We start from the raw sequence: 13,677 nt of genomic DNA, 5'->3' as shown, positions 1-13,677 counted from the left end.
CGGCGCTTCGCTGCGAGGGCCTTCAACGCTGCTTGCAGCTTTAATTATTATTATAATTCTCTTCCGCTTTGAAACGCTTATTTGGAGGGGTTAACATATTGGAAACCTAGCCAAACTTTACCCAAAATTGTCCCCCGCGAGAAATAGTAGTATGATAATGGAACCAAAAGTGGGCGTGGCCAAACTGCTCTACAGCGCCCCCTAACGTGAGATATGACAACTGGTAAGTCCTAGAGAGCTGAAATTTGGTACATATGTAGAACCCACCGAATCATGAAAAAAAGTCTCTTGGAGGTATGCCTTAAACCCAACAGGAAGTCGGCCATTTTGGGTCAAAGGGTCAATTTTGGCCGTTTTTCACTTTTCGTACACGGCGAATTTGAACGAACTCCTCCTAGGGATTTCGATCAATCGTTTTCAAACCTTCGCCATTTTGCTCAGTAGGCATGGGGGACCAAAAGTTATCAAAACGGTGCAAACCGACGCATGTTGAGGGGGCGGGGCCGGACCTCAAAATTATGCTTCACGCCAAAAATTTCCAAACGCTACAACTTTCACGTTGAAAAACAGAATTGTACCAAATTTGGCATGAGTCATCCCTGTCCCATGCCCGACGATACCCTGAGGTCAAATTTTGACGCCATCAAAGCCCCGCCCCCTCAGAACAGGAAGTGACTTTTTTTGCTTGGAATGCTCCCTCCCTGACACTCTTGACCCAATCAGGATGATCCTGTGTTAGAAGGCAGATAACAAGTTGGTCTGACTTGCTTTGAAGCGCAAAGCGTTTCCCCTGGAGGATGTGGGCGTGGCGGCGTGGCGAAGTCAGAAGTGACGCCGTTACAATACGTTTGGCTCTGAATTCCACAGATTTGATCCGAGGTTCATGAAAATCACTATGATCGATCATTGCCCGCCCCTTGAACAGGAAACCATGATGATTGCGCAATAGCCTCTCTAGCGCCCCCTAGAATATTTTAAAACCTCAGCCCCGAGCCATTTTTCGACCGATAAATCTGAAACTCGGTGAACATGTGTATCTTCTCAGGACCTATGAAAAAGTCTCTTGGCGCTCCGGTCCAAAACCAACAGGAAGTCGGCCATTTTGGGTCAAAGGTTAATTTTTGGGCGTTTTTAACGGCAAATTTTAACGAACTCCTCCTAGGGATTTTGAAGGATTGACTTAAAACTTGGTTATTAGGCCCTTAAGACATTGGAGAGTAAAAGTTATCAAAAGCTTTGGGTTTCGTTTTGTTAAAGGGGCGTGGCCAGGCCTCAAAGTTGAGCTTCACGCCATAAATTTCCAAACGTTATAACTTTCACATTGAAAGACACATTTGCACCAAATTTGGCACGAGTCATCCCTCTCCCATGCCCGACGATACCCTGAGGTCATATTGTGACGTCATCAAAGCCCCGCCCCCTCAGAACAGGAAGTGACTTTTTTGGCTTGAAATGTTCCTTCTTTGACACCCTTAACATAATCAGGATGATCCTGTGTTAGAAGACAGATAATATGGTCTGACTTGATTTAAACAACAAAACAGTTATAGCTGGAGAATGTGGGCGTGGCGCCATGGCGAATAAAAAAGTGACGCCGTTGCAATACGTTTGGCTCTAAATTGCACAGATTTGAACCCAGATGAACCAAAATCACTATGATTGATCATTATCCACCTCTGAACAGGTTTCCATGATAAGTGGCCAAGAGCCTCAACAGCGCCACCTACATTCTTCTTACAGTTATATCTCAGTGATACAACATCCGATCTGAACCAGATTTTTGGTGCGTCATTACTGAGAACTGATGGACATTTTAGTTGTGTTGTTTAATATTTGACTCAAGGGCGCCCCCTACATTATTCAAACTGTTTTGTCTCAGTGATATATCAGCCAATCTGCACCAAATTTATGGTGTATTATTATTTAGCCCTGGTGGACACAGTAGTATAGTTTTTTTAAATTTTGACTCTATAGCGCCCCCTACAATCTTGCAACAGTTATATCTCAATGATATATCATCCGATCTGCACCAAATTTTTGGTATATTATTATGTAGCCCTGATGGACACATTAGTAATGTTTTTTAACTTTTGACTCAAGAGCGCCCCCTATAATATTCTAACCCTTATATCTCAATGATATATCATCCGATCTGCACCAGATTTTTATGGCATAATGTGTGACCATGTCTAAACACATTGTTAGTATTGTTTAAAATTTGACTCAAGTGCGCCCCCTAGATTATTCAAACTGTTATATCTCAGTGATATGTCATCCGATCTGGACCAGATTTTGGGTGCATCATTACTGAGAGCTGATGGACATTTTAGTTTTGTTGTTTAATATTTGACTCAAGGGCGCCCCCTACATTATTCAAACTGTTATATCTCAGTGATGTGTCATCCGATCTGGACCAGATTTTTGTTGTGTGATTAGTGAGCACTTAAACACACAATGGTATTGTTGTTTTACTTTTGACTCAAGTGCGCCCCCTAGGTAAATCAAACTGTTATAGCTCAGTGATATATTGTCCGATCTGCATCAGATTTTTGGTGCTTGACTAGTGAGGACTTATGGACGCAGTGGTGTTGTTGTTTAATATTTGACTCAAGTGCGCCACCTAGATAATTCAAACTGTTATATCTCAGTGATATATCATCCGATCTGCACCAGATTTTTATGGCATAATGTGTGACCATGTCTAGACACATTGTTATTTTTGTTTAATATTTGACTCAAGTGCGCCCCCTATAATATTCCAACAGTTATATCTCAGTGATATATCGTCCGATATGCACCAGATTTTTGGTGCTTGACTAGTCAGGACTTATGGACACAGTGGTGTTGTTGTTTAATATTTGACTCAAGTGCGCCCCCTAGATTATTCAAACTGTTATATCTCAGTGATATATCGTCCGATCTGCACCAGATTTTTGGTGCTTGACTAGTGAGGACTTATGGACACTGGACACAGTGGTGTTGTTGTTTAATATTTGACTCAAGTGCGCCCCCTACATAAATCAAACTGTTATATCTCAGTGATATGTCATCCGATCTGGACCAGATTTTGGGTGCATCATTACTGAGAGCTGATGGACATTTTAATTTTGTTGTTTAATATTTGACTCAAGGGCGCCCCCTAGATTATTCAAACTGTTATATCTCAGTGATATGTCATCCGATCTGGACCAGATTTTTGGTGTGTGATTAGTGAGCACTTAAACACACAATGGTATTGTTGTTTTACTTTTGACTCAAGTGCGCCCCCTAGGTAAATCAAAATGTTATAGCTCAGTGATATATTGTCCGATCTGGACCAGATTTTTGGTGCTTGACTAGTGAGGACTTATGGACGCAGTGGTGTTGTTGTTTAATATTTGACTCAAGTGCGCCCCCTATATTATTACAACAGTTATATATGCGGTCGCAGCTTATGTGAAAGGTTCGGCGAATGCGCACTCCGGGGAACGGGCACGTGACGGTAGCGTGAGCGTTCTTGATGGCGACCGGGAAGGGTCGCTGCAGTTCCCGCGGTCGCCATAAGGCCGCAGCGGCGCTTCGCTGCGAGGGCCTTCAACGCTGCTTGCAGCTTTAATTAGCTTTTTGTTATTGTTAGCTTTTAGCTAGCTTTTCGTACTTTAAACTTTTGGAAACTATTTTTCTACTTTAACTTTTGTCAGCCTTTTGTGACTTTTATTATGCATTTTGCTACTTATAACTTTTAAGGAGCAAAAGGCTAGCCAAATGCTAAATGGAGCAAAATGCAAGCTAAGACCTACATTTAGCTTTTAGCTAGTGTTGTGCTTTTTTTTTGCTTGATCATCACTGTTTTAGCTTTATCAGAAAGTTTCAGCAAATTCAGTCAGCGCCCCGCGTTGACTCTGCACTTAGCAAAAAGTGTAATTGAATCTAACAGAGCTTACTATACTAAAAAAAAAGACAATAATAAAAATACTTAAATGAAAAAGCTAAAATAAAGTAAATATAGCTTTATATTTGTATTTTAGACATGCAAAGAATATTCATTGGTTCAGTCTTGAATGCGGGTCACTCGCCAGATTGTGAATGTATTAAATATTTATGAGTGGAGAAAACGCTGGCATTTTAATGTTTGAATTTTCTGTTTACAAAAAGACTAACCAGAGTGGTCTTTCTGCTTGCTGCTTTGTTGGGCTCTGGCGTAGAGCACCACCTGCTGCACCTCCTCCAGCTGCCTCTCCAAACAGTGAAAGTGGAAGTCTGTGCACTCCTTCGCCACAGTTGAAAAGTCTGGGGGTCGACACAAAACAGGCCAGGGATGAAATAGTTCCTGAAAATCAACCTAAAGGACGTACACTTGAAAAATTCCTCAAAACAAAATCACATGTTTATGAACAGAGAAGCAAACAACATGTAAACTAAAATGAGTGCTTCACCAGTGGCTCCTGGGCCACATCTATTTTGCAAGAACTTTTTTTTTTCAGGAGCACAAATTATATGATTTTTAGATATTTACACAATCTGCTACAGGAGCCAGTAGTAGCTCAGCTTATAAAGATTGCTGACAGTTTTGCCTTAGCCAATCAAAACACTTGCTCGCACCACATGACACAGTTTGTAAACAGGTTAACTCGGTGCAGAAAGTGTTCAAATGCAAAAGATTCAGAGTTCCACTCCTGCCTTCTTCTTACCAAGTCTGTTCAATGACTACAACTAAATTTAGATGTCCACAAAACTTTTGCTTTAAACCAAATTTACCCTCATTTTAGCCAAGACGTCTGGAGAGTTAAGATATTCCATATTTCCATCTTTTCAACCCCACAATTCCCACTAGTGGAAAACTGTTCAACAGATTTCAAAATAAAGAATACCAAATTAAAGCTAGCCATAAATAGAAACATGGCCGACCAAAGGCTGACCCCTGCACTGTTTACTTTTTGTCGATAATCCCTGTGCTGCATTATTGCAGGTGTATCTGCTGACCTCTCTTGATGCCACTGTAGGAGTTGACCCTGTTATCGACCAGCAGCACCAGCCCACAGAGTGAGGAAGAGTACACTGAAAGGGCCGTCTGCAGTCGCCTCAGCTTGGCTCCACTGCTGCCGTGTTGTCTGTGTTTACAGAAGTCCAGAACGTCAGCTCGAACCAAGCGCAGGTTGTGCATCGTCTTCAGTTGGGCTCCTGGTTAAAGAAAGAGCTGTTGTTTTAGTAAAATAATACAATAGCTGATTTATTGCACTGCCAGCTGTCATGTGTAAACATAAAGATAACACACAGGAAGTGCAGCGCCTTACCTAGGTGTATGGTGAAGCTCTCCTCCAGCTGAGGCTGCTCCTCAAACATCCTCGTCCCAGAATCTGCTGCCTCTGACAGCTGGCTGGGCTGCACCTTAATCTCCTCACTGGAAATCAACCACGCAACCAGATCAATCCACCGGATATCCATCAAATGCATAACTAAGATTCATCCATTATGTCTTATGGCCAACGGGAATGAGGTGACATACAAACACAAGTATAGCACATTTTTAAAAGTAAGATAAAGCCCAACCTCAAAGCAAAAATAAATAAATGAAAAAATACACAGAGGACTCATTTTAACATTTTATAAGAATAATCAGAGAAGGATAAAATGGTTTGGTTAGACTAAGGCTGATACAACAACAACAAAACAAGATAAAGTTTAAACTAAAGTTTTTTTGAATGTCCAGAGGACCAGATTGAACTTTTTTGGATAAAGTTTAAACACAATTTTAAACATGAAATATTCTGCAGCTTCTTTTCGCTTATTTTAATGGTTTAATTAATTAAAAATGTAAACCTAAAGCATTCAGAGTGCTGACGTAGGCGTTTTAAATTCCACCCACAGTCTGCAAAAAGACCTTACTATGTAATGCACAGTCAGCACAATGTTGGGAGAGCTTTTAGCAAACTGGTCCTGCAGGTTTCTGATTTAATTAAATATCCAACATATGTGGAGTATTGCAATTAATATGACTTTAATTACCACTTTACAGAGTGTTATCACTGCTAACCACCAATATTTATTTATTTCTTGACCCAAATATCTGTCATCCCTGATCAAATAACAAATCAGAGTATTTTTGCTCTCCAGTCAAAGTCCACATGAGAAAGTGGCATTTTTCCAAGTACCTGCTTTCATTACATTACAAAACCAACAAGATAGGTTTTCTTGTTATAACATTTCAAATTCCCTTTTTTTCCAATTGTATTTCCTTTTTAACATTCTGTTTTATAAATGTGAGTTTTACGAATTTATTACCAATTGACTTTATTATTTAATCACAGAAAACAAGACCTAGAATTGAGTCAAGGTTTGTATTGTAAGATGTTGCATCTAATGTTTGTATTACTACAGATTTGTGTTTTCTTGTCCTTTTGGATTAGAGTAAACTACTTTTTTATTGATTGTAAATCCTGAAAGATTTTGCTTCACAGAACTTAAAAGCCCAGATCAGACGTAAAGTTAAAGTTGGAGAAAAGTATGTGCAGTGCACAATATGAGACTGTATTTAGTGTAAAAATGTGCTTCATGCTGTGTTTTACATTGAGACGGAGACTGTCATTTGTTGCTTGTGCATTCAACCCACAAGCTTTTATTTATATCCGAATCTGAAATAATTAAATCTAACCAAGAAAACAAATGAAAAATATAAAAAATTGTAATGATTACAATTTCAAGAAACAAAAACAAACCGTACAGATTTATAAACTGGAATGGATACCTGACCCTAATGTGCTGCCTCTGTAAATCTACGCTGACGCGCACGGTGTTAGTTTAAAAGTTACAAATCCTAGAATCGTAAGAGCCATTTTGCTGTTATTGTTTGAGTTGTTAATTCATATCCCAACGTTGGGCAGAAATCTGTTCCGCTGCATTTCCAGCCATCTTTCTTGGCCTCATTATTAAACCGAAGCAACGCTAAAACTGCTGAAGAAATGACAGTGTATTTTAATAATATTAAATATTCACGACAACCTCTGAGATTGTTAAAACATTTTAACACACACGTTGAACTCACTTAATTTGACTGCTGTTGTTGGATTTCTTCAGATCCTGGTGCAGTTTGATAACCCACTCTTGATACTCTTGTTTTTGAATTTCTGTCACCTGCTTCAGCTCACTCGTCCACTTGTTCTCCAAAATCTGCCCAAGGAGCATCAAGTCAAGTTTTAATATGACCAAAAGAAACACATTCACCAGTCTTAATAAGGCCTGGGAAATGTAGGTGCATGAACTAAAGTATTCCTTCTAATTGTGACAAACTACAGCTCAGCCTCCATTTTTTTACCTGTTGTGCATCGAAGTGCTGAGATGCTACTGCATTTACATCCTGGTCACTCAATGTGTTTCCCAGCTCATGCATCACTTTGTCCATTTCTGTTGCTTGCCTACCAGACAGGAAGAAAATTAAGTTGTCATACTTAAGGGAAAATTGAAAAAATATACAAGCAGAAACTTTTTCAAAGTATATGAGAAATTCCAGAAATTGGGGCACCAATGCCTACCTTTCTTGTAGCTTTTTAATCTCCATGTCTCTCTCACTGATGAGCTCAGAGATGCTAACAAAGTAGTTGTGCTCCAGGTTGAGGAGGGTCTCTGAAGCAGGAGAGTGGATCAACTCGTGGTAAACATCTGCAAAGTCCTCGTCCCAGCTGGGCTCTTCAGGCTGAGCATGCTCCAATGTAGTCTGAAACATGAGAAGTACAGGTGCAGTACAGATGATTTAGTGACACCTAGTGGCAAGGTTATTTATTGCAACCAACCTGATATTTTCTAGCCCAGGGGTCTGCAACCTTTTGATCAAAAGAGCCATGTCTGACCCTTCACTCAATAAATAAAAAAAGAGCCTGGAGCCATGAAACCTGCTACAACTGTGATCACCAACTGGTGGTCCATGGGCCACTTTGAGTTAGTTGGAGGGGGCTTTTCTGACCAGTAGGGGTGACATTTTAAAACTGTATTTATATTATTTACTGATATTTTTTACATTTTGGGGACAAAAAATAAGTCTATGATATAAGGAAGTAAAAACTTATATTCAATTCAATTCAATTCAGTTTAGTTACATAGCACCAAATCACAACAAAGTTGTCTCAGGGCACTTTACAGGAACATTCACATACATAAAAGCCAATTAGTAAAGTTCTCTATCTGAGGAACTTCTTCTAGTTTCTACCTTTAGATGAAAATGAAAACACTGAACTCTGTAGCGCTATGTGGCCTTTTATGCGAGGAGAAATTAAGTATCGCACTTTGAAGTGATGAAGCAAAAAATAGTAGTGTTGTTCAAACATTTGCAGAAAATCGACCAAAACATAAAAACAGCCAAAACTAGCCTTTCTTGTTGTGGGTATAAAAGCCAGAATAACTAAATGTCCTGTAAGTTTTGGTCAAAGCTTCACAGAGCCACAGATGAGAGACTAAAGAGCTACATGTGGCCCCAGAACCACAGGTTGCAGACCAGTGTTCTAATCTCCATCTTCAAATATTGAATCAATAAAAGGCACATGTTCTAAATCCATTTTGGTCAACCACTGTACATATAAAACAGGCTTAAAAAGGTATTTAAAAAAAAAAAAGCCAAATCATAGGTTCCATATTGCAGGCATGCTTCACTGCTCTCCACCATCCATCATCTCTACCTGCTTCTTCCTTTTTGGTTCATGTGGGTCACTGGTGCCCATATCCAGCAGCCACTGTGCGAGAGGTGGGGGCCACCCTGGACAGGCCGCAAGTCCATCACAAGACCACATTCAGACAATCATTCACTCGCTCACTCAAGCCTAGGAACAATTTAGAGTTACCAATCAGCCTAACATGCATGTTTTTGGTCTGTGAGAGGAAACTGGAGTACCCTGAGAAAACGCAGAGAACATGCAAAATGCACCCAGAAAGGCCCCCGGATGAGATTCGATCCGGCCAACTGAGCCACCCGAGCCTGCTTTACTGCCTAAAGATAGAAAAACTGTGGGATAACGACATACTGCCCAAGTGACAAGTGAGAAATTGATTTTATGATTAAAACTTAAAAATTACATTTTAGGTGGAAGTCAAAAGGCAGACAGCAGAATCAACACAAGATTAAAAAAAATGTTAAAGGCCCAGCATTCCTGGAAGGAATGCATGTCACGCACACACACACACACACAGGGTCAAAAACATTGTACACCTTCGATTTTCCTTGTTGGGTGATGAAAACTAGGCCAGGTTATATTCTCCATCCATCATTAGAAGAGCACGCTAATGAAAATCTAAAACTCTGTTTATGCAAAATCAAAATCCTTAAACCTCAAACACATCAGGCATGGGGAAAAATTTAATGCGCATTTCTGGCTTTTCGTGGAAATCGTGCCAAACATCGGAGTCTAACACCACAGAGGGGCTTTGCATCGTCACCCCAAGCAGTCGAAACACTTTAAACATGCGTAACATCCTGACAGCAGAGTTTAGGCTTCTGAACCCTGAAACTTAAAACCCAGTAGCCTCAGTGACCATCATCAAACAAGAAATACAAGACAACCGCTTTCAAAGCAATGCGCCATGATTTCATTATGAAACTACAGTTTCAGCTTCACACTCAGTGTTCTGCCCCATGCTGATCCAGAAAACACAACTGATGACTCTGTCCCTGAGTCTGTGAAGCTGCCACCACATATTGGATCTCTGGTGCATCAAAGTGTAACTGAATAAAATGGGCCAGCAAGACATTAAACGCAGCATGTGGGCTTTAGTAATGAGATTTTTTTTTTCTCTAGAACTCATGAATAATCAATTTGCAGTTGCACAGCCCCATGTCTGTTTGAATTACTTTAATAATCCATTAACACCCCAAAGTTGGAAAGGAGCATTTTAAAACACTTAGCTGTGCTAAAGACAAACACAGAGATAAATACAATTAAGAAGATGTGAAGCTGTCAGTTACCTTGTGGAATACATAGTCAACATTAAACATGTCACCCACAATATTAACAGATATCTTTCAAAGAATTATTTTCTATTATAATTGTAATATCTAGTGTATATATAGAAAACATAGTGTTTTGTTACTGTAACATATTTTAGTCATTCCATAAAAGAGCATTAAAGTATAAATATAATGTGAAACTGGAAGATGAGAAAAGAACATGAGCAGATTTCTAAAAATGGCCATACTCTGTCAAAATAATTTTAAATCATAACAGCCAGCCGTGTGGTTTACTTGGTTAAAATGTGCACAATTAAAGACCTGGCACTCTCTGAAGGAATGCAAATCACCCACCACCTTTCCTGCAAGAGTTTTAGTCTGAGATTATCTTCTGTTGAGAAATTTAAAAGTTATAGCCATATTTTGGTCAAACCTTAAAAACAGTATTATGTGTGATCTGTCTTGCAACCTGTCCAGGGTGTACCCCGCCTCTCACACACTGGTGGATATGAGCACCAGTGACCCCCGTGACTCAAAAAGGAAGAAGCGGGTAAAGATGATGGATAGATGGATGTGCGATCTGTTTGCCGTACATGTTGTGAATGATTGTCAGCTACAACCAGACCAAATTCTAACTTCAATATCTACAAAATTGCTTGAGTTATAGCCATTATTGTGTAGGCTAAAGTCACTTAGCTATGGAGGCCATTGTAAAAAGGGCTAACTCCAGCTTTTAATGCACGACCTATATTTATTTTGCAAGAGTTTCATTGAAATCTGCCTAGTGGTTCATGAAATAATTTGCTAACAGACAAATAGGGTAGATTTCAACAAGTGATGTTAAGATTTTAATAAAGATGTAGCGAAACGTGTTCTGCTCACAGTAAGTGTTGGGAACGATGTTCACTGTCAAGTTGGCTGAGTTATAGACATTTTTATGTTTGAGTAGTTGTGGCAGCCATTGAAATGAGTTGACACTAAGTTCATCAGTTGTTGTGCATCTAATGATTATGTTGACAAAGATTCACAAAAAACATGTCTAGTGGTTCATGAGATATTTTACTAAAAGAAACATATTTGAGTTAGCAGCAAAGTTTGAGGAACAGACGTAGAGCTGATCAGTTAAAGATTAGAGTAGCGGGGTGTTTGTGTATCAGTCTCATCTGCTACCAGGACAAACTTAAGCTCAATATTTGTAACGTTCACTGAGTTATGGCCATTTTTATATTTTTAAAGGTTGATTAGCTGTAGTGGCCATCTTGATTCAGTTGACTACAATAATTACCAACCATTACTTTCTGGGCGTTTCATTAAAATCCATCCACTGGTTCTCACACACACAACCAGAAGAAAAAGAAAAAAAAATCTATCTTATATTTGTCAATACAAGGCAATAAAAGTGTACACAAATAAAATAAATCCTCATCCATAATCTGTTAAATGAATCCAAATATATGAAGTCCATCCTCATTTTAGATACTGGTATGTGCAAATATGTGCTACAAACCAACTATTAGCTTTTAAAACTACAGAATACATCATATACTGTATTATACACAAAAACCTAAACTGCATTTTCACCTCTTGATAAGACTTGGACCATGCACTGGTAAGCTGGTTTACATCAACGTCTCCCGTCGTGAGTCCCTGCAGAGTCAGTTCAGCCTCTCTGTCGTAATCCACCATCGTTTCCTTCTCTATGAAGGTGGAAAGTGAGGCTTTTAGCTCTGCAAAAAGGAGAAGCACAAGCAGCATAAATCAGCAGTGTAAAGTGTTTTCATCTCTGTCTACTATGTTCTAACGCAAAAAGTAGTTGTTTTTTTTAATGAAAATAAATTCAGAACCATTCATGTGTTTTGACTTCTTTTTAAACACTGTATAAAACAAAACTAGAATGTTATTTAGTTGTAAAAAAATGATGCCTTTTACATTTTTGAAAGCTAAAAACTGTGGTTATTGTCACGCAGGGAAAAACAAAAACAAAGATAGAGAAGCAAAAGGATTTCTTCAAGTAAATGCAGCTCCAAAAGCTCAAAGGATAATGCTCTAATTCTTTTTTTATGAACAAAACAACACATACAACTCATTTTCTTTTACTTGGACGAATAATCTCACCATTTTCTACATAGCAGGGTATTTTATGTAGCAACATAAGGCGCCCATGGAGGTCACCGATGTTGACTTGGACAGGAAACTGTAGAGGCACTTTGAGGACACAGTTGTGTTTTCCTGCCCTAAATTCAAACAAGAACTCCTTCGCAGCAGTGGTGGTTGTTTTGCCCTTGCTTTTCTTCATTGTAACAGCTGGAAAACAAAACAAAAACAAACTGTCTAGTGATGCTATATCATCTTGCTTTGTGTTACTACAATGGGTGACAAAACAACAATATGATGCAGCACAAAAACACAATTACGCTCGCTCACATACAAATAAACACAACCTAGCTCATCTTTATTATTATTACACTAAAAGAACTGTTGAATTTTACTATCAATCCAACTCAAGATTATTCCTTAGCTACTCACCGGGTTTCTCCTCAATTAGCTTTAGATTAGCGGTATGCTAACGTCAAAGCTAAAAAAAAAAAAAAAAGTAAAGGACAACGCTCTTTTCTTAAACACTGTAGGATACTTACAAACGCTTCTATGTAACCATGAAGAGAAACTCTTATGAAAAGGCAGACGGTACCTACGTTTGAATGACTGAAGTACAGTAACGTTACTTCCGCTATTGTTTGTTTGGTCAGCTGACACCGTCACGTGAGACTCAATCAAAATCCCGAAGAGCACTTTCGCCACGAACACGATTCTAAATTTTATATTTTAAGCCGCATATCAGAGCATATGCTAAATGCTTCTAAAACTTTAGGCGTTTATTTACTTAGTTTGTTTATGCAGGGTTATCTGTGGTGCGTAGATATATTTTTTTAAATAAATAAACACGCTAATCGAGCGTTTCTTGTACAACACTGCCCCCTGCTGGCACAAATGTTTTCTGTCTGGAGGATTATTGTATTCTTTTTTAAATTATTTTTATGTCCTGATGCATGCTCAGTAATCCACGTAGACAAATCCAAAATGTTTAACGATTAAGGTTATTTTATCCAAAAGATTTCTTCAGTCTGAGGTGCTGCAACAAACTCAGTCTTATAAATAGCTCCTTCTCATAGTGGACCATTTGTTGCTGACATCCAGAAGTAGCTGTTCACATATAAAAAAGAAGACCACCAGCCTCAGATTGTTAGTGCCCTAACAATGTTTAAATGCAAGACTAGAAAAAAAAATCGTTTTAATTTGTACATGCAATGGCCGAAAAATGCTAAGCTTCACAAATTGCTTTGTTTATTTGTTTTATTTTTCAAATTTCAGTGTAAATAAATTGCCAGTTGAAAACACAGAATTTAGACCTGGAGTTAGTAAAATACATTTGCCCTTTTGGTTACTACAAGTTTAGTCTTTACAACATTGAAAAGCATTTTTCTTTTGTGATCTTTTCTGTGTGAAGTATGCATATTTTTATCAACAACAATCAGGATCATACTATCCTAGCATTTGAGAGACATTTGCATATTTTAACAAAACCGGCTTTAAAAGTTGGCAAAAACACAATTTGTTCTGAAAACTAAATTTTGAACCTTCGCCACAAAATGCATGAACATGTGTGCTGCTTATTAAACAGCATGTCATAAAGCAAAAGAAAGAAAGAAAGAAAGAAAGAAAGAAAGAAAGAAAGAAAGAAAGAAAGAAAGAAAGAAAGAAAGAAAGAAAGA

At 38.6% G+C, this 13,677-nt stretch overlaps 1 protein-coding gene across 2 annotated transcripts in view; it reads right to left on the bottom strand.

The window, feature by feature from the left end:
* c10h12orf4 (chromosome 10 C12orf4 homolog) overlaps positions 1–12,203 on the bottom strand; it is a 329,451-nt gene extending 317,248 nt beyond the window's left edge. The window contains exons 1-8 of one of the 2 annotated variants that reach the window (XM_037683389.1): positions 12,023–12,203; positions 11,489–11,634; positions 7,509–7,690; positions 7,292–7,391; positions 7,022–7,146; positions 5,274–5,380; positions 4,963–5,160; positions 4,141–4,269 (exon numbers count right to left, since the gene is read on the bottom strand). In XM_037683389.1, the coding sequence (XP_037539317.1) occupies positions 4,141–4,269; positions 4,963–5,160; positions 5,274–5,380; positions 7,022–7,146; positions 7,292–7,391; positions 7,509–7,690; positions 11,489–11,634; positions 12,023–12,203 (1,168 nt within the window). The remainder of the gene's footprint in view (positions 1–4,140; positions 4,270–4,962; positions 5,161–5,273; positions 5,381–7,021; positions 7,147–7,291; positions 7,392–7,508; positions 7,691–11,488; positions 11,635–12,022) is intronic. The other variant, XM_037683390.1, reaches the window with a different exon arrangement.
* Positions 12,204–13,677: the final 1,474 nt, after the last annotated feature.

Source organism: Nematolebias whitei, chromosome 10, assembly GCF_014905685.2.
Source record: "Nematolebias whitei isolate Nwh7 chromosome 10, NemWhi1, whole genome shotgun sequence".
NCBI classification, from domain to species: domain Eukaryota; kingdom Metazoa; phylum Chordata; class Actinopteri; order Cyprinodontiformes; family Rivulidae; genus Nematolebias; species Nematolebias whitei.
The sequence above is the reverse complement of the archived record's forward strand: the minus strand, read 5'-3'. Positions and strand labels throughout refer to the sequence as shown.